At 41.1% G+C, this 26765-nt stretch overlaps 1 protein-coding gene across 2 annotated transcripts in view; it reads right to left on the bottom strand.

Annotated features, from left to right (window-relative positions):
- Window positions 1–26765, bottom strand: part of LOC115628782 (putative FERM domain-containing protein FRMD8P1) — a 352253-nt gene that overhangs the window by 250433 nt on the left and 75055 nt on the right. Inside the window, exons 2-7 of one of the 2 annotated variants that reach the window (XM_030524995.1) lie at window positions 5185–5596; window positions 4474–5132; window positions 4258–4409; window positions 3846–4192; window positions 3624–3785; window positions 3379–3567 (exon numbers count right to left, since the gene is read on the bottom strand). In XM_030524995.1, coding sequence (XP_030380855.1) covers window positions 3379–3567; window positions 3624–3785; window positions 3846–4192; window positions 4258–4409; window positions 4474–5132; window positions 5185–5546 — 1871 coding nt within the window. In that variant the 5' untranslated portion in view covers window positions 5547–5596. Of the gene's footprint in view, window positions 1–3378; window positions 3568–3623; window positions 3786–3845; window positions 4193–4257; window positions 4410–4473; window positions 5133–5180; window positions 5597–26765 lie in introns of those variants that run through there. The other variant, XM_030524996.1, reaches the window with a different exon arrangement.

Below are 26765 nucleotides of genomic sequence, written 5' to 3'. Positions count from 1 at the left end.
AGAGGGAAGATGTAAGAACTTTTCCAGATATCGGGGAATCGACATCTGTCAAGTGATAAGGAGAATAGTCTATAAAGTGGTTTGCTAAGGGCATCAGCACAGAATTTCAGGACGCAGCTAGGTATACCATCTGGACCGGGCGCAAAACTTTGCTTAAGATTTTGAAGCGCGAACAAGATGGAAGGTTCATCGACAACAGGCATGAATATGCAGTTAGCTTCATGAATATTGCCGTAAAAGTTAATGTTGGAAGAGGAGAAACAATTTGTTGTGTATGTGTCTTGGAAAAAAGTTGAAAAAAGGTCAGCGATACCAGCATCTGTGTTAGCTGTAAGTCCTTTAAAAAACAACATTGAAGGAAACCCATTTGTATTTCTTTTTGAGTTAACAAAACTGTAAAGGCATTTCACTTAGTTTTAAGATAACTTAAGAGATAAATAATGAAATTAACGCACTAGCCCTAAGAGAAAATTGTCAAACACTGCAGCTGTCTACGAACAGCATAATTGCAAGCCACTCTTTTGTTCGTGCTTACGACGGCCGTTTGTCTGTAGCGTCGCGATAATTAAAAATCACTTGTAATATTGAAGTCGAGCTGTGCGAGTGTGTTATTTTTCTTAGCGAATAAATCGTGCATAGGAAGACACCAGTCTTTCTTGACTCAAACTAAATTTGTGAACCATTTTTGCTTTTGCCATACCGGCAAGTTACCGGCTTAAAGCCGTACAAAAACTATAAAATTGCTTTGGGTCTTGAGAAAAGTTAAGTCTGCATCGTGTCAAGTACTCCGTATAACATTGATTGTTTAATATTAGAAACTCAGAACGGGCTACACTAAATTTGTAAAAATCTGATTTGTTCCTAGATTTTGAAAAACGCTTATATAACCTGGACTTAACATTCTTTAATTTGGAAAGCTCTTTAGTGAACCAAGGCACACGTCGCGATGGCCGTAGAGTACAAATAGGAACACAAGCATCAAGCGCGGAGTTAAGAGCTCAATAAAATATATTAATGGCTAAGTCCATATCGTTACACACATATAAATGAGACCAATCAAGCTGCGCTAAAATACAATTCAGTTTAATAAAATTAGCTTTTTTAAAGCAACGTACCCGCGTATTTTGGTTTTGAGGCAAGGTGGTGCACATTTCAGTATCAATCACTAGCTCTAATGTTGGATTTTGAAGATCTTCGGGCAGGGACAAAGGCAGTGTTCTATTTATAACCATATTTGACACATCATTTAAGAAAACAAGGTCTAGAAGTTTCATTGACGAGTTTAACACAGAATTAACTTGAAAAAGAGGTATATCAAGCATACCATCTAAAAATTGACAGGCAGAAGAACGAGTTAGGAAATTTGAATTTTCTAATACTGACCACGAAACATCAGGTATGTTAAAATCACCAAAAACGACCAAATAGTCTCTATCTTTAAGCATACTGGATATGCGTTGTATTGAACAGAACAGTGAAGAAGGTAAGTTTCATTATCGGATGCAGGTGGGATATAAGAACAAGTGACAAATATAGAAAAACGCGCAAATATGAGCTTTACACATATAAACTCGATTAAAAACGGATTATCTAATGAGACTAATTCAGACGACAATAGAGAATCTACAGCGATAAGAACACCACTACCTTTGCGGTGTATACGGTCAAGTCTGAAAATAGAATATTTTTGAATAAATATTTCAGAGTTTAATACTTTGGGTTTAAGCCACGTTTCAGTTAATATAATACCATTAGCAACGAATGATGTACTGTTTGAATAAAGCCTTTGATGTTTAGTAAGCAGTCCCCGTACATTTTGATAATGAAATATCAGGGAAGAGGAATGATTTAGTTTTTTGATGAAGACGGTGCTATGGAAGAAGAATTATTATTTGCATTAATGCGTTTACGGGTAAATTCGTGAGCAACTACATGTTTTGGCCAGAAAGTAGGGTCAACGATTTTATTAAATAAATTCTCAGGAACAGAAATTTTGAAAGACGAAATGTCGCGCTTATACTTAAACTGGAATTTCGAAACCAAAACATCATCAGCTAAGCAAGAAGGTACATTTTGGCAAATGAACAGCTTGATGGCATCCTCTGAAACATCATGCCTTAGCCGGGATACAAAAATCGACTGGCGTGGCGGGACACCAACTAAGGCCCGAGTGGTGCCAGGATCATGCTGTGCAGAAGAAGAAGTAGAAGTCGGGCGTCTTGGAGCAGCAGCGATGGTGGGTACAGCAGAACAGGCAGCAGTAACAGGAATATCCGCAATAGCAGCAGCAATCACGTCGGTAGTAGCATTATCAATTAATATGGCTGAAGAAACACCCGGAACAAGCATTTCACTATTCATAGGGGCAGCAAGTGAACGCGAAGATGAAGCGCTCTCACCAAGTGAGACCGCGGCAGGTGTAGCAAATGCTTCAACGATAGGATTAGGGTAAGCCGGTGTCGAAGGTGAAGCACAATTTGTGTTGTTATCCGGGATTGTAAGTATGTTAGGCTGGGATATAGTCAAGTTTCGTTTCTTCCTTTTTGGAGACTCAGACAGTAGCTTAAGGCCAAGAAACGGCGTTTCCAGCGCTACAAATTTTTCGTGGAAAACTTGAAACTCGGCACGAAGTTCTTTTATGCTTTTATGCGTCTGCTTCATAAACTGACGCATTTCGGTAGCAATACTAAATTTTTCACAAAACCAGATTAAGCCGTTGTTTTTGCCTAAGTAGTCAGTTACCCGGCCAAAGACGGCACATTTCGCGTGACCAACGTCGTCGCACAACCAGCACTGCACTGTAGGGTCCATTGAACCAAGCTTATGGCCAAACTCACAGGACTTAAAACAGCAAGAAAACATTATGGTCCGTTTTAGTTAGAGCCTAAACGTATGCTTTGAAAAAAACAATGTTTGTTGAATGGCACTAGGAATAGCACAAACACACGCACTAAAAGTAATTAGCAAAAATGTTTTAAGTTGATTTAAAACGAAGATTTTATTCAAAAAATTCTGGAATGGAAAGGTTTTGACTCTATTTTAGAGATTCGATTGTTTTTGTTGTTCGTATATAGGCGCACCGAAATGTGAATGCACTGATGGAAAGCAACAACAAAAACTCACTTGTTCACTGCACTTAGAGGTTTAGCGTTTGTAAGCCGCAATCGATTAAGTGAAGCATTCGCTGGTAATCAGTCACAGATATGTGTACACTTGACAAAGTAGTACTTTGGCAAAAAGTTCAGTTTATATTTAAAAAATATTTAATCACAGAGCTCAAAATAACCACGACCGATTTCAACGACAGGGTTGCCAGAATAATAATAATGCTTATATCGAATGAAATTTTTGGTGATACATCTAAATGATTTAGCTTACCCATAAAATGGCAGAGCCCAGCAAAATTCTAAATATTTCCTTATTAGCTTTCGGGTTGTTGCTGTATGTGGCACCCGCTTAAATTGTTCCAAAAGTTTTACTTCGGCAGAGTTTTTACGACTTACGGGTAACCATAACCAATTAGAGCTTTTTGCAACATGCGATGGTAAAAATCGCGATTGATGTTCTCTGTTTGATTTTATAAATTTGTTATTATTTTCATTTTTAGTTTATGTATAGCTCACCGAAAAAATCCAATGGTGTGAGTATGGGAGTTATATGGACCAAGTTCAATTCGAGCCTGTATACCGCCTAGCATTAATGCATGGACTGGCTCCATGATATATCTTCCAATCAATACATTATTTTTCGCTTCCTCATACAGAAGCTCCAAAATACGATGGTCTCTGTAAAATATTACCAAGTTATTCAATAACTTAATTGTATTTAAATTAAAAACAATTTACTTAATTTTTTCTTCATCTCTCTTCGAAAAAAATACATTTCGTTTAAGTACAATCATAGGCTCATCATATTTTCGATCGATTGGATTACCACAACTAAATTTTTCTATCAAATCCTTCCAAACAACTCGTACAGCATAAGGGCAGTGATGAGCCTTAAGTTGCATTTCTAGCAGCGTGCTGGTCATCCATAGGCCAAATATACTTTGTGCTAACAATTTATTTGAAATTCCAAGCTCCTCACACCCCAGAGCTGCAGCCAACATCACCTGAGAAGGGCACTGTGCTGTCCCTTCTATTTCCATATGAACAGCAACGCGTGACATCAAATATACACAGGTCGGTATTACCTGAGATACAACCAATTTATTTTAGGTTAATAAACGGGATCTGATTAATATTCAGCATAGCTTACATTTTGCATAGTACGAGCCATCAATGAAGAAATTTTTCCAGAATTAGCGCTAGTTGATGCGTTAGCCACAAAAATTCTGTTTGATGTCACAGAATTTTGGTGGATATCACCATTGTTACGTTTCTGTAAAAAGGATGTGTTTGCCAAGATACCTACAGAGCAATGCATTTCATTAAGCTCAAATCTGATACAATCTGATACAATATTTTTTCCTACCAGTGGAACTCCGAACTCCTACTAATGTGTCAATAACATTGTTATTGTTAATAACATTATTACTTATATCCGAAAGACCGTTTCCTGGTATAGAGATTGCAGATGTAACTTGTCCTGATGATAAGCAATCATTCTCATTTCTACCGGCGTTTAGAACACTTGAAACGCTTGCAGAAGATGCGAATGTACTTCCAACTGCAGTTTGAATCTGAGCTGTAGTCACAACTCGATGAACAGTGTACATCAATGGCGGAGCAGGTATATTAACAGGTCCTATAGGTTCTGGTGATTGCGGTAACATTTGGTCGCATTCCGTGTTGATATTACTTTGTTGTGTTTGTGTGGCAGCCACAACACGCCCAGTAATATTTGAAAAACCTTCGCAGTTGATTGAATCATCAATTGGGTGCATTACTGAGCTGGAGCTACAAAAATGTTGAGTATTCTGAGGAATATGACTAAGCTGGTGGTGATTATGAGGAAGAGTCTGCTGAAAATGGTGTTGCTGGGAATTCTGCAGCTGATGATAATGTTCTTGCGTTGGAGCTTGTAATTGTGTAGGCGGTGTTAAGCTTCTAGTATTAATTTGCACAGAACTATTACCTAAATAGTAGTCATCTCGACATTTTCCATCCGTCGTATTGTAATACAGACGCGATCTACAAAGGAAGCATTTATTTTGAACGTTTTAAAATTTTGGTACTTACTTACTGGTACTCATGAGATGACAATTTTTTTCGATTATATTGCAAGGTTCCCAATGGAACCGACATCAAATTGATAAAGTTTCCGCAAGTGCTGGTGTTATTTGTGCAAATGCTGCTATTACTGCACGGCGAAACGCTGTAAGCGGAATTTAAGCTTCGATTTACGTCGACAGGTTTAGTATTTCCATTACGTGGAAGTAACTCCTTTAAACTGAAACCCATTTGTGAGTGGTTCGAGCTACATAAACTGTGTTCCTGTCCCATGTTGATAGTATTATTAACTTTATTCAAAGGTGATGGTGATATTGTCGACGTAATTGATGGGTGCTGCATACCGTTTCTGCACAAATACTGATTTGGATCCATAACTTGAGAGTACTATTATAATAGTATGAAACTATTGAAAACCGTAAAAGCTTGCAAATAAAAGAAAAACACATACAATTTTTAAAACATTAATTTTTATAGGATTCACTTAAAAGGGAGAAGGTATTATGGTTTATGTTGATAATCAAATGGTAGGCGACATTTTATAAGAACACTAGCAGGTCTTCCCCACATTTGCTGGACTACGTGTTTTTGCTTACAAGTTTATTTACAATATGCTTTTTCTCTTCCGACACTCTATGAAGTTTCCAAAGGAAATAACCAAACAGCAGCTGGTAAATCTGCAACACAAAGTTTCAGGACAAAAAACGCACAGCAGACATACTGCAGAATAACCACATTACTCCAGATATGTCACCAGACGGTCGAAGGATGGTAAAATGGGCCAAACTAATCTTACCGGAATTAAAGCCAGCAAAAACGATACAGGAAAGAAAAGAGGTCGGCAGAAGAGATGCCACAGCCAGCTAAGCGAACGCGACCAGAGCTCCTGCACCGAACCTTCGCAGAAGTGGCAAAGGATAAGATCCTCATTGGTGTCCTAGACATGGGTAACAAGGAGGGTCTTATCACAAGGCACATATGGCCAGATGTCGAAAATTAGCTGCAAGGCCGCTTGTTGATGGATCTGGCCACAAACGGATGACCCCCATTGCTGCACTTGGAGAGGTGTATCCAGATGCCAAGTTATTCACAGTAGATTGGTGCGACGTGCCCAATAAACCACGAGCCCGGGACAGGGTGTCGGCTGAAAAACCGGAAGAAATCTTGAGGGTTTACCAAAAACTCATCTCTGCAGAGACTAAGTAAAGTTGAACGGCAGGCTGCATTCCACTCCATTCTTGGTATTCTCCCAATTCTCCCCACGCTGACGGCATGAAACCAACCAAAAGTCAGAGGAAGACTTTGGTCATGCCACTATTGTACCCCCAAGGAGTACCTCCACAGTCCTTTTCGTACCATTATTCCCTCAAGGGAAGACTGGAATTCTGGCCCAACCGGGCCCCAGCAATTTGATTAAAATCTACACAGGCGGTTCCAAGCTAGACAAAAGCGTAGGCGGTGGCGTTTTCTGCATAGAACTTGGCATAAAAAAATCCTCCAGACTGCTGGACTACTGCAGTGTATTCCATGCAGAAATCCTAGCTTTAAAAGAAGCTCTTCGTAAGAAAGCAAACGCCGTCACAAACAATACAAAGACATCTATAGTGGTATATATATAGCAGATAGCACAGCAGCAATATGGTTGCCAGGAGACAGTAACTTCATCGTTACAGCCAAGGGATTGGGAATTCGTATGGGTACGAGGTCAGGAATTCTCAATAATTAGCTGATATTTGACTCCAAGTGATAACATGGAAGAATTCCAGAAAACATTAGACGCCATTGAAGAATCTAGGCAGTAGTTTAATAACCGCTGGCGACTTCATCTCAAGGGCCATGGAGTGGGGCATTCCGGTAACTAACTTCAGAGACAGACGGATTTTGGATATATCAGCTAGATTAGGACTAACAGTGGCCAACATTGCGGATGCAACCACCTTTCGTAGACCTGGCTGCGAGGTCACCATCCCAGACATCACACGGGCTGGAAAAGAGGTCAAGAAGTTGATATTCGATCCTCCAACGTAAGCAGACGTGTTTCTCAGTCGCTCCGAAATATTTAAAAAAAAAATCAAATAGTAAATATAAAAAATATATAAAAAATACTATAAGCAGCTAAACTAGTGCAAATCCATTTTTGTTCTGCTTCCCCAAAAACTATTTTTTTCAATAAACGTAAGCTCAAAACAAAACAAGTAAAAAAGCTAAAGTCGGGTGTCCCGACTTTGAAATACTCTGTACATATGTTTACAATAAATATAGAAAATAAAAAAAAAAATTTGATCGATTTTACCTCTCTCGGTATTCGAACTCACGTAAAGGGTGTATAATTGCACATTTACATAGCAATTGCGGTTGTGTGAGTGTATGTGCAGCGCTGCAGCAGCAAATATATTTATGGCTATAACTTCTTGTTAAATCGGTCTATCATAGTGAAACTTGGCATACGGACGGACACATAATCACTTTCTGGTGTTATTTGCAACATTTGAGTTCGAAATCCTGAGAATTAATGGAGTTATGGAGGATCACTAATTTCGGATGAGAGGAGGGGAAAGGGGAATTCTAAAATACACATTTTCTGCATATTCATAAAAGGCACCTTGGAATAAAATTAGTGCTCCTAAGTCTTATAGTCTCTGAGATATAGGTAATTATACGAACGGCGTTTCCGAAAATACCCTATAGGGGGGAAGTAAAGGGGGAGGGCAAAATCATAAAAATAAAACAAACTCGCTATAAACACATAATGCATCTTTGTGAAAAATTTAGGAAGGAGGGAAATTCCAAAATACACATTTTCTGCGTATTCACATAAGACATCTTGGACTAAAATTTAGTATCCCTAGGTCTCATAGCTTCCGAGATATAGGCGATTATACGAATGAAAAATCGGGATGACCCCCATAGGGGGAAAGTGGGAGGGGGAAAATCACACATAAGGCATCTTTGTGCAAAATTTGGTGTCTCTATATCTTATAGTCTCTGAGAGTCTCTTGCCTTGAAATATATACACACAAGCATGCCATCATACAAATTTCACACATCACACATACATATATATGCCTGTCTAGCACGATCGAGTGTTCGGCCGCTGCCTGCCTGCTCAAAACTGCTCAAAGCCTCTGCCGGCCTGCACGATACTGCTCAAGGCAGCACTGCATGTGCGTGCAGCATTGGCCTCGTTTTACGAGCCCTGTTCAGATTTTTGTGTGTTAACTCCAATGTAGATGGAATATGTGTGTCTGAAACGTGGCTTGTGTCTTGTCTTAATGATCAATATGTATATTGTGATGGGTATAGTGTATATCGTTTCGATTGTGAGAGGAATGCAGGGGGTGTTGCCATATATGTGAAAAATAATCTTAAATGTCATGCGATTTGCAAACAGCTGTCGTTGCAGTAGTATAGAGTATCTGTTTTTGCACATCTCAGGAAGCATAAATATTGATAACATCCTGGTCGGATGTGTATACAGGCCAACCAGGCACACTGAATACACTGAACTCCTTAACGCTATTGTACCCACACACTTTTAATACAATGCTTGACGTATTTTTTGTTAATGACACCAAGAATGAGTGGTGATACATATTATATAAAAACAAGTAGAAAAGCTAAAGTCCCGACTTTGTCTCGACTTTGAAATACTGTGCAAATATGTTTAGAATAATTATAGAAATTTAAAAAAAAAAATGTTAATCGATTTTACCTCTCTCGGTATTTGAACTCACGTAAAGGGTGTATAATTGCACATTTAGTATAACAATTTAACAATAGCTCTCAAATAGACATAGACCTTTTACTCACCGACATTCTCTCCGAGCGAGCATTTAGGGGCCGCACTGTCGCTCTCTAAATGCAAGCACCTACATATTTGCAAAAAGCACTCCTTCCAAATCAAACTTTCTACCGCTCTCACCCCTATAGAAAATACAGACAAGTTAAAAATACTAGGTATTACATATAACAAAAGATTTGAGCCGACTATATATCTAACCTAACTGCTTCACTTTCAACACAGTTTTACATAATAAAATGCGTTTCCAACAATAAATACAACTGCAGCCAGCTCAGCTTTATTAACACCATTAACTCCCTAATAATGGCAAATATTGATTTCGGTCAATATCTTTATGGTAACTCTCATACTTCCTATTTAAAGCCAATAAAAACAATGTACCATTCCTCTAAAAGATCTGCTCTTGGTGCCTTCCGCTGAACTTCCATGCACAACCTACTCGACGACTCCAAAATGAACGGTACACCTTCTTTTAGCATAGTAGCTAACGATTCTCACCAGCCAAACGTTTATCCGAACTCTCTCCCCACCCTACAGCTATCTGTACTGACTCCCTTTTAGCAATAATATCCATCTCCAATCCCACCAATACTTCATATTACCCATCTGCCATAAGACAATTACTATTAAAAACAAGTAGAGAAGCTAAAGTCGGGTATCCCAACTTTGAAATACTCTGTACATATGTATAAAATAATTATGCGTGTATGTGTATGTTTGTGTGTGTCTGTGTATGTCAGTAACAACAACATACGGACTCATAATCACTAACTGGAGGTATTTTTTTGAATTTCAATGAAAAATTCCAGGAAATTATTGCGGAGGGAAGGGGAGAGGAAAGGAAATTCCAAAATACACAGTTTCTGCATATTCACATAAGGCATCTGGGAATAAAATTTGATGTCCATAGGTCTTACAATCTGTGAGATATAGGCGGTTATACGAATGGAAAATCGGGAAAACCCCCATAGGGAGGAAGTGGGGGGGAAAATCAAACAAATAAAACAAACTTGCACAGCGTACACATAAGGCATATTTGTGCAAACTTTGGTGTCTCTAGCTCTTATATTGTGGGACAGGCGAACCAGTAGAAAAATTGAAGAGATATTTCTTTTGGCCTGGAATGGTGAAGTAGGAAGAAGAAGAAGGAAGCATGTTGCAGATTGTTCAGTTTGTACGTCTACCAAAAGCTCAAATATCGTTTTACGACCACCTATGGGTAAACCTATGGTTTCGGAAAGACCTTTCAAAAAACTATATCTTGATCTTTGAGGACCATACCCTAGATCGAAGACCGGAAATATTGGTATTCTCATCATTGTTTACCATTTTACAAAATTTCATTTCTTGTGTCCTTTAAAGAAATGTACATCAAATCGGATTTGCGACTACTTGGAGAACTATTTGTTTTATACGTTCGGAGTACCCGAAATAGAGTTTACCGATAACGGTTTTTGGGCAACGCACATTTGCACCGTGATTTATTCACAACAAGCGAACGACTTCATAGATCTGTTTAAGCACATCTGTACAAGTACATCGTAGTACTGGGTTTTCAACATATTTCCTAGCGTTTGGACAAAACATGCTAATGAACGGCAAGGACTATGACCTTCTGCGTAAATTGAATCCGTTGACCAACGATACCTTCTTAAGGCAACCAGAGGCGCTGCAGGCAGAAGGCTTAGCAGCCCATGACATAAATGCTCGGAGCTATAACTTGCGCAGCAGAACCGTGCAACTTCGAGTAGACGACTCTGTTTTTGCACGCAATTTTGTACAGAGTAATGCTGGCAAAAAGTTTAATGCCAAGCTTGCCCCTGTTTTTGTTAGTAAATTTTCTTATTGCCGCCCACACATATGCATAGCATTCTTGTTGATTTAGTAAGTTCGGCACAAGCACATGTGCATATTTGAATTTTGGCTAGATAAGCGAAGTTTGTTAATATTTGCATAATTACCTCAATATAATTAGTTTTTTTTATCTTAAACAATGATTTAGTCTAAATTCTCTATTTTTTGTAATCGAACCTAAATTTCGCCTCACTACAAGGTTAAAGACAGGAAGTATGTATGTAGTTTAAGATCATTAATATTATTTTTTTTGTGCCAGCAAGTCCTCTTGAGCTCTAACGTCGGCAGTGCATGGTAAGTGATTTATTTTCTTTATTTGATATTTTCGACATCATACTTTCACATTTGATTTAATTTGTAATTTAAGTTCGATTTCACTTTTAACGTTGAAATTTAAATGAAATTTAAATGAACGCCAGCAACATCTGCTGGCAGAGCGCTGCCAGCGTAGGCGGCCCTTCTCTCTCTCATACGTATAGCTAAGCGCCATTGTAATTAGGTTAAGTGAGTTCAAAGTTGAAAAGCAAACTGAATACAAGTGCGTGCGCTGCAAGTGCACAGCGAAGAAATCGAACAACCGCCATCTTTTTTTCCTCTGGGGTTTTTTGGAGACTCATCCCCAGCTCCCCACGCCAACAGTGTCCTTCGAGCCGGATCTGAACCGGCGACCTATGGATCTACAGTCCACAGTGGCGTTTTTTCCAGCACGTTTTCAGTGCTGACATCACCAAGATGTATCGGCAGATTCTGGTCGACCCCGCACATACCCGTTTCCAGAGAATCCTGTTCCGCGATCCGGCAGGTGACTTGCGGGATTATGAGCTCCGCACAGTCACTTTCGTGGTGAACTGTGCGCCTTTCCTGGCCATCCGCGTTCTCCTGCAGCTTGCCGAAGACTCCAAGGCGCAGTATCCGCTCGCCAGCCGGGTCCTCACGGACTTCATGTATGTAGATGACGTCCTAGCCGGAGCACATACGAAGCAGGAAGCACTCTCATCCATACGAGAGATACGAGAGGCCTTCAGCGCAGCAGGTTTTCCATTGCGCAAGTGGGTCGCCAACAACAAGGACATCCTTCGCGACATACCACCACAGCATCTGCTGCGCGCCGACTTCCTCGACATTGAGGATGCCAGCATGACTAAGACGCTGGGCATCCGCTGGAAGGCCACCAGTGATGAATTCCTTTTCATCGCATCCGTTTTGGAGTCCTTATTCACCAAACGGGAGGTTCTGGCCCAGATTTCCAGACTGTTCGATCCCGCAGGATGGCTGGCCCCAATGATTGTACGTTCCAAGATTTTTATGCAAGAAATTTGGATCAGCGGAATCGGATGGGATGACCCGCTCCCCTCCGAGCTGCAGCAAAAGTGGAACGAGTTTTTGCGCAGTTATCCCGCTCTGGACCGGATCCGAGTCCCAAGGTGGGTTCGTTTCCGACCACAAGGTACGTTCCAGTACCACGGCTTTTGTGATGCGTCGCAGCAGGCATACGGGGCGGCCATCTACGTGCGCGTCGAGGCGCACGAGCAAGTGGAGGTCCATCTCCTGGTAGCCAAAACCAGGGTGGCGCCAGTCAAAACGGTGTCACTGCCGCGCCTGGAGCTGTGTGGCGCCGTCCTCCTAGCAGACATGTGTGCGGCCATCCTGCCCCATCTTCCTCTCAGCAGCTACCCAACGGCGTGCTGGACGGATTCCACCATCGTGCTGGCTTGGCTGCGCAAGCCAGCGTGCAGTTGGACCACCTTTGTGGCAAATCGCGTATCCAAGATAGCTGAATCCACGGATGTACAGGCTTGGCTGCACGTGCGCTCCGAGCACAACCCTGCTGACCTGGCGAGCCGAGGCGTTGCGCCGCAGGATTTGGCGGATAGCAGCCTGTGGTGGCACGGACCAGCTTGGCTCCAAACGCCTCGAGGGAGTTGGCCCGTGCCGGAGCAGGTGCCCCAGGGAACCACCCTCGAGCAGCGTCCTATTCGGACCCATCTCGCGACATTGCCCAAGGCTCCAGATTTCCTCGAGCGTTTCTCCGACTTTGGAAGAGCGCTCAGGGTGATGGCGTATGTCCAACGTTTTGTGCTGCGCCGCCAGAAGCTTCCCGCTCCGCTGTCCAAGGAGGTCACCCATCTGGAGCTGGTGGCGGCCCATCGTAGACTGGTGGTCTGCACCCAGCGGACCGAGTACTACCGAGAGTACCGCGCCCTGTCCATCGGGAAGAAGGTGGCATCCAGCAGCACGATCATCGGCCTAAATCCGTTCATGGACCAGCAGGGAGTCATCCGTTCCTGTGGTCGGCTTTCCTCCTCGGCCTCGTTAAGGTATGACGAGCGCCACCCCATCATCTTGCCGTACGGCTGCAAGTTCTCGCGGCTCCTCGTGAGTTTCACGCATCGAATATCGCTCCATGGCGGGAACCAGCTAACGGTAAGCCTCGTGCGGTCCAAGTACTGGATTCCCAAGCTCCGGAATCTAGTCAAGGCCAACGTAAACTCCTGCCGGAGTTTCTGCGACTGCAGAACCAGCTGATGGGAAGCCTTCCTGCGCCAAGAAGCACCTTTTCTCCACCCTTCACCCACACCGGCATCGACTTTGCGGGGCCGTTCGAGGTGAAGAATTATACCGGACGCGCGTGCCTCATTACCAAGGGCTACGTGTGCGTATTCGTCTGCTTCTGCACAAAAGCAATCCATTTGGAGGCCACGTCCGATCTCACTACGGAGAAGTTCCTGGCCGCTTTCGCGCGTTTCGTAGCGCGGCGCCGATGCCCTCAACGGATCCACTCCGACAACGGCAAGACGTTCGTGGGGGCGTCTAAGGCACTTGAGCGCGACTTCCTAGAGGCTACCAGAGCCCAGGTCACTGCCTCCTATGGGACTCAGATTCTTTCCTGGTCTTTCATCCCGCCCGGCGCACCTCATATGGGTGGCCTTTGGGAGGCAGGTGTTAAGAGTTTCAAGGCGCTCTTTTACAAGGCGACATCCACTTCCAAGTACACGTTTGAGGAGCTGTCCACTCTGCTGTGTAGGATCGAGGCGGTTCTCAACTCACGCCCGATCTCCCCTATGTCCGAGGATGCCACGGATTTGCTGGCGCTAACTCCGGGCCACTTCCTGACCGGTGGGCCCCTCCTCTCTCTGGCCGAAGCGGATATAGAGCAGGAAGCCGGCTGAATCATGAACCAGTGGCGTCGACTCAAGGCACTCAGCCAACAGTTTTGCCTCCGATGGAAGGAGGACTATCTAAAAGAGCTGCACAAGCGCAGTAAATGGCAGCAGCCACAGGAGGACCTGCAGCCAGGCGCCATGGTAATCATCAAGGAGGAAAATGTTCCGACTAATGAATGGCCAGACCGCTTATCCCGGCCACGACGCCAAGGTGCGAGTGGTTGACGTCCGCACTGCTCGTGGCGTCGTCCGACGACCAGTCGCTAAGCTGGTCCTCTTGCCCACTCTTCCCAATTAGCGTACTACTAACCACATGTCTCACCTTCTCCCAACTACCGCAACCGCTAATTCCCCCTACCATCTTTTTTTTAGGCCCGTCGCTATGCCGTCTCGCCATCCAGTGGAGGCTCCTACCACAATCACACCACCGGGAGTGGGCTCTTATCGGTGCCGGCTGTGTCGCGGTGTGCACCCACTCCGCAAGTGCCCGCGTTTCCTGGCGCTGCCCGCGATCAAGGGAGCACGGGTGGTGCTCATAAACAAATATTGCCTGAACTGCCTGGCTCATGAGCATTCGGGCGATACTTGCCGAGGTGGGGCCCGCTGCCAGCAGTGCGGGCAGCCACATCACACGATGCTGCATTTTCCAGCGCATCGCACGCGAGCAGGGCGGCGCTCCCATCCGCACCGTCGGAACCGACCGCGCCAGCGCGCCAACTCGCCACGTCCCATGCGTTCACCTAGCCACGGCCGCACGCTGGGCCGCTCCCGCTCACCGAGCCGCATCCGCTCGCCACGCCGCCTCCGCTCGCCTGGCCGAAGTCGCTCGCCAAGCCGATCCCGCACGCTAAGCCGATCCCGCACGCTAAGCCGCTTCCGTACGCCGAGCCACTCCCCCTTGCTACTCTCCGCTCCAGCATGCCCCGAGTCACTGGCTCTCAACAGGGAGAGCATGTGGGGCACTGCAATTGCGCCCACGGCGTCCATACACCTGTCCGGCGGCAGCAAGTGGTGGACAGTGAAGGCGGTGCTCAACGTCTGCGCCCCGACGAGCTCTATTGACCGGTCCATGGCTAGGGCACTGGGAATCCGCATCCAGAAAGCCGAGGGAGGCGAGGTGTGCCTGGTGACGGTGGAATCCAGGACGACTAGCTGGCCGCGAGGTAACGCTCGAGGTGGCCCCCGAGCTTCGCTATCGGCTCCCAGCGCGGCCCGTCGACAGACCGTCGCCTGAACGCTACGGTAACGTGCGGCTCGCAGACGACGACTGGCGCTCGCCAACCTCCATTTTCGTAATACTGGGCGCCAGCTTATACCAGGAGCTCCTCATGCCGGGGATAGTGCCTGCCAGCGACGGCTTCCCGGCGGCTCAACAGACCCAGCTGGGCTGGGTCATTTCTGGCGCTTGCCATTGAACTTTTCCCGCATCCTGCAGGGGGGGGGGGGAGAATGTTGGTGTGGCAGCGCTCTGCCAGCAGATGTTGCTGGCGAGCGTTGCCACGTCAACACTGGCAGAGTGCTGCCAGCGTCGGCGGCCCTTCTCTCTCTCTCTCATACGTATAGCTAAGCGCCATTGTAATTAGGTTAAGTGAGTTCAAAGTTGAAAAGCAAACTGAATACAAGTGCGTGCGCTGCAAGTGCACAGCGAAGAAATCGAACAACCGCCATCTTTTTTTCCTCTGGGTTTTTTTGGAGACTCATCCCCAGCGCCCCACGCCAACACCTGTAATGTTTTTTTGAATAACGTAACCTAGAGCATTATTTGAAATATTACTTACTTTAGAAATTGATATGTTTCAAACTATTTAATATATATAAGAGAATTATTCTGGATTGTAATTATGATAATATAAGCCTATCAAAGTGAATATGAAATCGTAAATTTCGTTTCGCTGGTCCAACTCAAACTAAGATGTCGCCGCCACACCAAACATTAAAGTAGCATCAAGTTGCAATAGGGGCTGCCGACCAAGATCATTATTTTCGGTATGCCAAGGTAGGGTGGGTAAAGAGTAGGGTAGAACAAGAAAGGAATTCTAAAGTCGAGCAGGCTCAACTCTTAAATACCCTGTACCACCCCACAAAAAAGTAATTAAATTAATTAAATAATTAAATTTAATTAATTAACTAAATTAAATATAAAATATTCCATGCATGCATACATATATTTACATTTACAACAGAATCGTGCCTTATGCGTGTTTGTGTACTTGTACATATGTATGTATGTGTGCATTGGGCCTGGTTATATGGCTATAACTTTCTTTCCGATCATTCTATCATAATAATATATGATCAGATATATAATGACTAACCTAATGTGACTACCAAATTTTAGTTCAAAATTCTAAGAATTACGGGAGTTATAGAAAATCGTTAATAGGGGGGGAGTGGGGGGGTGGATCACAAAAAAATTAACAAACTCGTCCTTTCTCGGGCTCAGGAGAATCTGTATACCAAGTTTGGTTATTCTAGCTCTTATACTTTCGGAGATCCTTGCGTTCATACAGACAGACAGACGGACAGACAGACGGACATGGCTATATCGACTCGGCTTGTCATGCTGATCAAGAATATATATACTTTGTGGGGTCCTCCTCCTTCTGTGTGTTCCATGTCCCTTTGGGTACAGGGTATAAAAACATCTAATACCCTAGAAGCAATCTTCTTTACATTAGTTTGTCTGTTCGCTTTTATACTGGTTGTGGGAACAAATCTTGTAGTGGTGTGTCCGCTATGGTAGGAGGAGAAAAAACCCCACCCCGTCCGAAGAGCTAAGTTAGAGCAACGCAAGAAGTGCACGCCTCGAATCTGGCATAGAATAGTGGGAGAACGTAGTGCACATTCGTACACTCGTATTCCCCTTCACAAGTAGCTCCCACTTTTGGGCTTCCTTAAAAACACTGGCACCTGCACGCTACACTAGTGGGACATGTTCTCTGACACTAAACCCCGCACACTAGAATACATCTGCCCTCAATGCGAATCAGAATATGCGTAGCTACGTTATTACTTTATGTTAATTAATTGAAAATTGTATAACATTTTTAAAAGTAAATTTTTCTTTGTTTAATGCATTTGGCACTAGGGTTTTCATTAATAACTTTATGCAGCAACAACAAATATCAAATAGTTGGGGACATCACATACACACACTCACACACACAACAAGCAACAGTTCGTGTCTATGTGTGCGGTTCTCTACGTACGGTTGAAAAAGTAAAGAGAAACATACTTGTACATGTATGTATGTATGTATGTATGCCTGTGTATGAATATAGCATGTATGTACATTCGTATTAATGTATACATTGGGCAATCGAACACAGTTGTTTGATTGTAAAAAAAATAATGCTCTAAAAACAACAACAACTGCAAGTCATTGGCTCGCTCTTCTTTCGTTTTGACCATTTAATGTTAATTGCAAAGGCAAAACGCCAAAAGTTTACAGTTACTGTCGCTAGACAACGACTGCGTAAGCGATAGTAAAGCACAAACCGAATAACGGAGCTACGCATATTTTGCTTCGCATTGCGGGCAAATGTATGTATGTATATGATTTGTTCTTATTGATCTCAATAAATAATTAGATTTTATTATTTAAATATTCTGCTTATTGCATTCAAACTTCGATATTTTGATGGTATCGGTGGCTTCAACTATCGAAAGTTTTACTTTAGCAAATTGAGATGAGAATTGTCAGTGCTTTTTGATCGTGGCTCATCGCTGCACGGCATTGACACGAGTGCCGTGTTTCATATTCCGAGTTTGTGCGTGACCGTATTGACTCAATATGGCACGAAAAGACTCAAATGTGAATTTAAAATTAGGATATACCCTTATAATTATTCCCTTTTTTTGCACATAGTCTATCTTAAAAAGTTGCGTTATCTCTATATATAAAACAGTTTGTCCTGACTAATTGGTGATCACCGCACAGCCCAAACGGTAAAATATGAAATTTGGACTCAAGTATCCTTTCATAGTATCCATCATAGTGTAGGAGCACACTAAAAAAGGCTTTTGGAAAATTCTAGCTCCAAAGGGGGGAAACGAGCTTTAAACAAGATAGAACGCTACAGTTAAGCAAGCACGACAGTAAAATAGCCTGTACTCTCCACAAAAAGGAAAAATTAAAAAAAAAAAAAAATTTTTTAAATTAAATTATTAAAAAAAAATGAATGAATTAATTAAATTAAATAAGAATACATGTTTATGTTCAGTTTTAACAGCATACATTTACATCACGTACCTATGCGTGTTTATATGCGTGTATGAATGCAGCAAAAAGTTGAACCAAAGCAGCAACAACAACAACAGCTGCGGGCAGCGCTGCCGACAGAGCTGCAGGCAGCGCATGCGCAGCGCATGAGCAGCGAATTGACCTATCATGATGAAATTTGGCACACGGACACATTAGTACTAACTGGATGTACCTACCAAAATTGATTTCAAAATTCCGAGAATTACGGAAGTTATAAGAAAAAACACGAATTGCGGGGGAGTGGGGGGTGTATCAGAAAAAATAAACAAACTCGATCTGCCTAGGGCTTATAGGAACCTTGATACCAATTTTGGTTATCCTAGCTCTTGTACTTACTGAGATCCTTGCGCACATACAGACAGACGGACAGACAGACAGACGGACATGGCTATATCGACTCGTCTTCTCATCCTGATCAAGAATATATATACTTTGTGGGGTCTGCCACGCCTCCTTCTGCCTGTTACATATATTCGCACAAAACTAGTATAGCCTTTCACCTTTTGGGTACAGGCTATAAAAATATTAGTTATAGTGGTCATGTTCGTTTAACGAAATAGTTTGGCAAGAACAAAAATGTAACGGACTACTGAACAATTTTTTGTCAAGAACAGAAAATGTTCATTTAAATACCTTAAATGCCTTCCTTCTGGTAACTTATAAGGTGAAAACATATGGGTAGGTTATGCACACACAAAATAAATACAATTGGAAACATTATATTGAGCCGGGTTAAGATGGGCAATACCTGCTAGTATATATATATATATATATATATATATATATATATATATATATATATATATAACAGTTTGTCCTGTTTGGCAATCAACGCACAGCCCAAACGGTAAGAGCTAGGAAGCTGAAATTTGGACACAAGATCCCTCTTATAGTGAAAGTGAGCACTAAGAAGGGGTTTTGGAAAATTCGAACGCCAAGGGGGGAAAACGGGCTCCAATATATATATATATATATATATAACAGTTTGTCCTGTTTGGCAATCAACGCACAGCCCAAACGGTAAGAGCTAGGAAGCTAAAATTTGGACACAAGATCCCTCTTATAGTGAAAGTGAGCACTAAGAAGGGGTTTTGGAAAATTCGAACGCCAAGGGGGGAAAACGGGCTCCACCGTTTGTATGAAAATTCTACAATTTTCATCCAATTAACTTCAAACTTAGTTTGTATACTCTCAAAAAGAGTACAAGAAAAACTGCATTTCACTATTTTTCCTGGGTCATGAAAAAGGGGGGGTTTTCCGTGGAAAAATTGAAACACAATCAACACCCCACAGCCCAAACGGTAAAAGCTAGGAAACTGAAATTTGGGCTCAAGTATTCTATCATGGTGTAAATGCGCACTAAGAAGGGATTTTGGAAAATTCGAGCTCCAAAGGGGGGAAAAGTAGCTCCAAAGTTTGTTTGAAAATTCTGCATTTCCGAATCGATCAACTTTAAATTTGGTTTTTATAATCTTTTAAAAAATACAAACAAAACTGCATACTCGGTTTTTCGAAATTTGTTGGAGCTTGAATTATTGGTGTTTTAATATTTATTCATTTTTTCAAATGAAAAGTTTGTGTTATAAATTTTGTCCGATCGATTTCAAATTTGGGTAATATAATCTACGTAACTAAAATTACAACTTTGCATTTAACGATTTTTAAAATATGCATTTTACAAATGCAGGCAGAACAAACAATACAAAATATCAAACAGTTGGGGACAACTAAGTATACATACACACACACAAACATACATACAAGCAGCTGTTCGTGTAGTTGCGTGTAAACGGTTGAAGTAGCCAAAGCAATATGTGAGACACTAATGTGTGAATGTTCATTTGTACACATGTATGTACATACATACATACATATGTACAAAAGTACATTCGTCTTGCACTGACAGGGCAACAAATGTTAATTAATTAAAAATTATTAACATTATAACATAAACATGTTGATGTTATTTTTTCTTTGTTTAGTACATTTGGCACAGGGGTTTTTAGGACAACGGACTACAAGGGCGTACGCAGGTTGGGCAGGGGGGACATTGCTCCCCCTAGAAAGAATTTCGCATTATGAATTACACCAGCACCATATGTATTACATACGTACATACGGCTGTATGTGTAGTATGTACATATGTACATCAATAAGTATGTATGTACGTACATACATTCTTATATACATATATAGGTTTGTATGTATGCAGTGGGCCATCGAACACTGTTGTTTAATTGAAATAAATAGTGTTCTATGGTTTCAAATCAACATTTTTAAAACAATAACAACTTCAAGTTATTGGCTCGCAAATCTTCTTTCGTTTTGATCATTTAGAAAAAAGACTTGTGTTTTGGAATGCAATTATAGTCCCCCGTATATAAGTGTCAGAAATTTAAAAAACTAACGATAGGAGAAAGATGGCAAATAATAAAAAAGGACCAAATTTGTAGAAATTCCTTGCAGATGGGACATTCCTTTGCTACCTGTAGTTGGGTTTGTCGCATATGCAGCGGTCCACATCATATGCTTTTACACATAGACAATTCAGTAGTGACTAGCTCAAAATGTTTCAAAAATGAGAAAAAAATGTGTTTTGTTATCAACAGCAGTCGTTGAAGTATTAGATGGAGAAGGCAAATGGCAAAACTGTAGAGTATTATTAGACAGTGGCTCGGAAGTAAATTTCATCACTACAGAGTTTAAGCGAAAAATAAAATTAAAGGCAGAAAAGGTACAGGAAACTATTGAAGGTTTTTCAGATAACTTTTCTCAAATAAACGAAGGTATGAGTGTTCAGATTAGATCGAAAACCACAGAATTCAACACCGAAATTGAGGTATTAATTAGTAAAAACAAGAGAGAACGCTACAGTCGAGCAAGCCCGACAGTGTAATACCCTGTACCCAGGTAAACTTCCGTCACTGAGTTATATGCGCCCATAGCAGCAGCAACAAGAGAGAACGCTACAGTCGAGCAAGCCCGACAGTGTAATACCCTGTACCCAGGTAAATTTCCGTCACTGAGTTATATGCGCCCATAGCAGCAGCAAAAAGAGGAAGAAGAAGAGCGAACTTGTTGCTGCAGTTTGGGGGGGTTGTACTGTAGAGAATTTGTTTCGCTAATAACTTTTCTCAGAAATGACCGAATTAGATAAAATTTTAAACAACAATAGACAATTATATATAAATTATGTGTGCAAAGTTTGGTTGAGGTAGCATTTGAAATGTGGACGCTATTGACGAAATTCTGTAGCGGGGGAAGGGGGGGAAAATTAAAAAAAAAAAAATAAACTCGTCCTTTCTCGGACCTAGGAGAATCTGGATGCCAACTTTGGTTATTCTAGCTTTTATAGTTTCTGAGATCCTTGCGTTCATCCAGACGGACAGACGGACGGACATGTCTAGATCGATTTCTCTCGTCATGTTGATTCAGAATATATATACTTTATGGGGTCGGAGATGCTTCCTTCTGTATGTTACATACTTTGCACAAACCTAATATACCCTTTTTACCCTACGGGTACAGGGTATAAAAATTGTATCTAATATGACAAAGAAAATATTTGAAATTGGAAATATTCCACATCACATAGAATTAGCGGATCCACAGTTCAACATTCCACAAGGTATTGATATGCTTCTCGGTATAGATCTGGTGCATGAAACGGAAAAATCTGGAAAGATTCAATTGAACGAAGGAAGATTGCGTTTACGAGAAACGCTTTTTGGTTGGGCTGCTTACGGTAAAATAGAGTTAGAGAATGCTTCAAAAGAAGGTCGAATAGTGACCTATTCTGGAGTTGGCATTGAACATCAACTTTAAAGGTTTTGGGAAATTGAAGAAAAAATGACAGAAAACATTACATTATCAAAGGATGAGGTAGAATGTGAACAGGAATTCGAACAAAATGTGTCAAGAGGAGCCGATGGACGATATATTGTTTAAAAATACACCGAAAAACTTAGGATATTCTGAATCTCAAGCAAAAAGACCATTTTCGGCATTAGAAAGAAAATTCAATAAAGACCCAAGCCTAAAGGAGCAATACACAAATTTCATAAAAGAATATATCGAATTAGGGCATATGAAGATAATTGCAAATGCGGAAAAGTTAGAATCAAAATATTATCTCCCTCATCACGCTATTTTACGGCCGGAAAGCACTACTACCAAGCTGAGAGTCGTGTTTGATGCATCATGCAAAACGTCTAATGGTATAGCATTAAACGATGTATTGCATGTAGGTCCAAGACTGCAGGAAAATTTGTTTAACATATTACTTCGATTCCGAAAACACACTTATGTCATTACAGCAGACATAGAAAAAATGTATAGACAAATTTGGATTAAGCCAGAGGATCAAAAGTATCAGCTTATATATTGGAGATGGGAACAGGGAATGCCTTTAAATACATATGCTTTGCAAACAGTAACATATGGAACAAAAGCTGCGCCATATTTAGCAGTAAAATGTTTGAAAAAATCCGCAGAAAAAACAAAAAATAAATGGGCTAAGGCGGCTGAAGCAATTGAAAATGACTTCTACATGGACGATTTAATGACTGAAGCAAATACAATAAAAGAACTGAAAGAAGTACAAAAACAAATAAATGGCACTCTAAAAAAAGATGGATTTCATTAAAGAAAATGGTGTTCAAATAGCGTAGACCTTTTAAAATCAATGTCAGTAGCAGATAGAGGGATGAAAGTAGAATTTAATACAGAGCAAGCTAATCCCATTAAAGCATTAGGAGTTGCGTGATTACCAGAAACGGATGACTTCTCGATTAAATGCAACTGGGAATGTGATAGTAAGGTAACCAAACGCAGAATTCTGTCAGACATTTCGAAAATATTTGATTCTTTAGGTTTAATAAGTCCAGTGACAGTGACAACGAAAATTCTGATGCAAGATCTATGGAAATCCAAGTTAGACTGGGACCAAGCGCCTTCAGAAGAAAGTGTAAAGGCATGGGAAAAAATAAAACAAGTAAAAAAGCTAAAGTCGGGTGTCCCGACTCTGTAGATATGTTTACAATAATTATAGAAAATAAAAAAAATAAAAACAAGAAAGGAATGCTAAAGTCAAGCAGGCTCAACTCTTAAATACCCTGTACCACCCCACAAAAAAGTAATTAAATTAATTAATTAATTAAATTAAATTAATTAACTAAATTAATTTAATTAATTAACTAAATATTAACTAATTAAATATAAAATATTCCATGCATGCATACATACATTTACAATTACATCAGAATCGTGTCTATGCGTGTTTGTGTACTTGTACATATGTATGTATGTGTGCATTGAGCCTGGTTATATGGCTATAACTTTCTTTCCGATCATTCTATCATAATGAGACTTGGTATACGGTTATATAATTACTAACCTAATGTGACTACCAAATTTTAGTTCAAAATTCCAAGAATTACGGGAGTTATAGAAAATCGTTAATAGGGGGGGAGTGGGGGGGTGGATCAGAAAAAATGAACAAACTCGTCCTTTCTCGGTCTCAGAATCTGTATACCAAGTTTGGTTATTCTAGCTCTTATACTTTCGGAGATCCTTGCGTTCATACAGACAGACAGACGGACAGACGGACAGACAGACGGACAGACGGACATGGCTATATCGACTCGGCTTGTCATGCTGATCAAGAATATATATACTTTGTGGGGTCTACCAAGCCTCCTTCTGTGTGTTCCATGTGCACTCGCACTAAACTAATATACCCTTGTACCCTTTGGGTACAGGGAATAAAAAACAAGTAAAAAAGGTAAAGTCGGGTGTCCCGACTTTGAAATACTCTGTACATATGTTTACAATAATTATAGAAAATAAAAAAAATTAAGAAAATAAAAAAAAAATTTGATCGATTTTACCTCTCTCGGTATTCGAACTCACGTAAAGGGTTTATAATTGCACATTTACATAGCAATTGCGTCTGTGTGAGTGAATGTATGCCTATGCGCATCTATTCGTGTCTGTGTAATCATTTTCGCAGTCAACCAAACAGCAACATCAACAACAGCCGCGGGCAGCGCTTGAGCAGCGCTGCAGCAGCAAATATATTTATGGCTATAACTTCTTGTTAAATCGGTTTATCATAGTGAAACTTGGCATACGGACACATAATTACTAACTGCGGGTATTTGCAAAATTTTAGTTCGAAATTCCAAGAATTACGGGAGTTAGAGAAAATCGCATTTGCTGGGAAGAGGGGGGAGGGAGGGAAATTCCAAAATATAAATTTTCTCCGTATTCACACAAGGCATCTTGGACTAAAATTTGGTGTTCCTAGGTCTTATGGTATCCGAGATATAGGCGATTATACGAATGGAAAATCGGGAAAACCCCCATAGAGGGGAAGTGGGGGGGAAAATCAAAAAAATAAAACAAACTCGTATAGAATACACACATAAGGCATCTTTGTGGAAAATTTGGTGTATCTATCTCTTATAGTCTCTGAGATCCAGGTGTTCATACGGACGGACAGACAGACAGACAGGGCTAGATCGACTCGTCTCGCCATGCTGATCAAGATAATATATACTTTGTGGGGTCTGCCACGCCTCCTTCTGCGTGTTACATTTTTCAGCTCCCGCAAACCTAATATACTTCTGTACATTTCATGTACATAGTGTAAAAAGAACTCCCAATACTAAATGAAATGAAAATACCCAGAATGTTAATTGGAAACAACGCCAAAACAATAAAGTTGCATGGTTTCGGTGATGCATCTGAGAAAGCATATGGTGCAGTTCTCTATATTAAATCAATAGATTGTAACAATAAAATTAGAATTAACATAGCCACGTCCAAATCCAGAGTAGCGCCAATTAAACTTTTAACAATACCAAGGCTTGAATTATGCGCCGCAGTACTTTTAGTTGAGTTAACGAAAAAGGTTACAGATAGTTTGAAAATCCAATTCAGTAAAATTTTCTACTACAGCGATTCACAGATTGTGCTTAGCTGGTTAAAACTTGACCCAGCGTCATTAAAAACATTTGTGGCAAATAGAGTTAACTTTATTCAAACAGAAACAAAAATTGCATGTTGGCAGTTTGTTGAGTAGGAGCAGAATCCAGCGGACATCGTGGCTAGAGGTAAATACCCATCGGAGTTAATAGGACTTTGACAACTTTGATTTTTTACAAAATGTGCTGGCAATGATAATAATGTTTAGAGACAAGTGCAGAAAAACAGAAGTAGAAACATGGATAAGCTATAAAAAGGAAGCATTAACACAAATAATTAAAATTGTGCAGAAAGACCACTTTCCAAAGGAGTTGTCTCTTCTGCAGAATAAAAAGGAGTTGCCAGGAAAGTCAAATATCAAGTCCTTGGCTCCATTCCTAGATAACAAAGGGGTAAAAGAGTATGGGGACGAATTCAAAATTCGCAGTTGTGTTTTGAAGGAACTAAACTTCATAAAAAACATTTGCACATAGGACCTCAAGGGTTACTTGCAATAATCAGGCAGCAGTTTTGGCCCTTGAGAGGGAAGCAAATAGTCAGCAAAATTACAAAAAATTGTATCCGCTGTTTTAAGGCACACCCAAGACAAATACATCAGTTTATGGACAACCTGCCAGAAGATCGAGTAATTCGAACACGTCCATTTTTGAATATTGGAATAGATTTTCTCGGTCCCATAGCTATTCATCATAAAATGAGAGGAAAACGAGTTGACAAAGCCTATGTGTGTGTATTTGTTTGTTTTGCCACGAAGGCAAATTTACTGCGATAATGGAACCAATTTTATATGCGCAGCGAATAGTCTGAATGAAATATATAAATTATTTAAAGACCAAATTCAGATAGATGAAATAGACAAGTTTTGTGTGGAGTGGCAAATTGAATGGGTAAATATTCCTGCTAAATCTCCCCACACTGGGGGACTCTGGGAAGCATGCGTGAAGTCCGTTAAAAAGTATTTTACGCGTTCTATAGAAGGAATAATGACCTTTGAAGAAATGACCACACTAATGATAGAAATAGAAGCGATTTTAAATTCAAGCCCATTAACTCCGCTGTCAGAAGATCCAAATGATCTTCAGGTTCTAACTCCAGGGCATTTTATATTGGGAGAGTCTTTTTCTACAATAGTAGACTCAGTAGACAGTAAAAGTTATAAAGGGTTGCGAGACCACTGGAAGGCAGTTCAAGAAAACAAAGAACAGTTTTGGAAGTGGTGGTCGTTAGAATATTTGTCCGAATTGCAAAAGCGTTACAAGTGGGACAAAGTAATGCCAAATTTAAAACCGGGAACCCTTGTATTATTAAAGGAAGAAAATCTGGCCCAAATGCATTGGAAGAGGGGCAAGGTCACAAAGCCCATTGTAGGTAAAAATGGCCTTTGTAGAATGGTAGAAGTAAAGACAAGCAATGGAATATCGCTAAGGTCGGTGCACAATGTTTGTCGTTTCCTGCCGAAGACGAGGATAACTCGTCAATTGCGGTAGTTACAACCGCAGTAACACAAATAAAATAAAAAATAG

Source organism: Scaptodrosophila lebanonensis, unplaced genomic scaffold (genome assembly GCF_003285725.1).
Source record: "Scaptodrosophila lebanonensis strain 11010-0011.00,11010-0021.00 unplaced genomic scaffold, SlebRS2 tig00000126-arrow-arrow-pilon, whole genome shotgun sequence".
Classification (NCBI taxonomy): Eukaryota; Metazoa; Arthropoda; class Insecta; order Diptera; family Drosophilidae; genus Scaptodrosophila; species Scaptodrosophila lebanonensis.
This window is presented reverse-complemented; position numbering and strand designations above follow the sequence as displayed.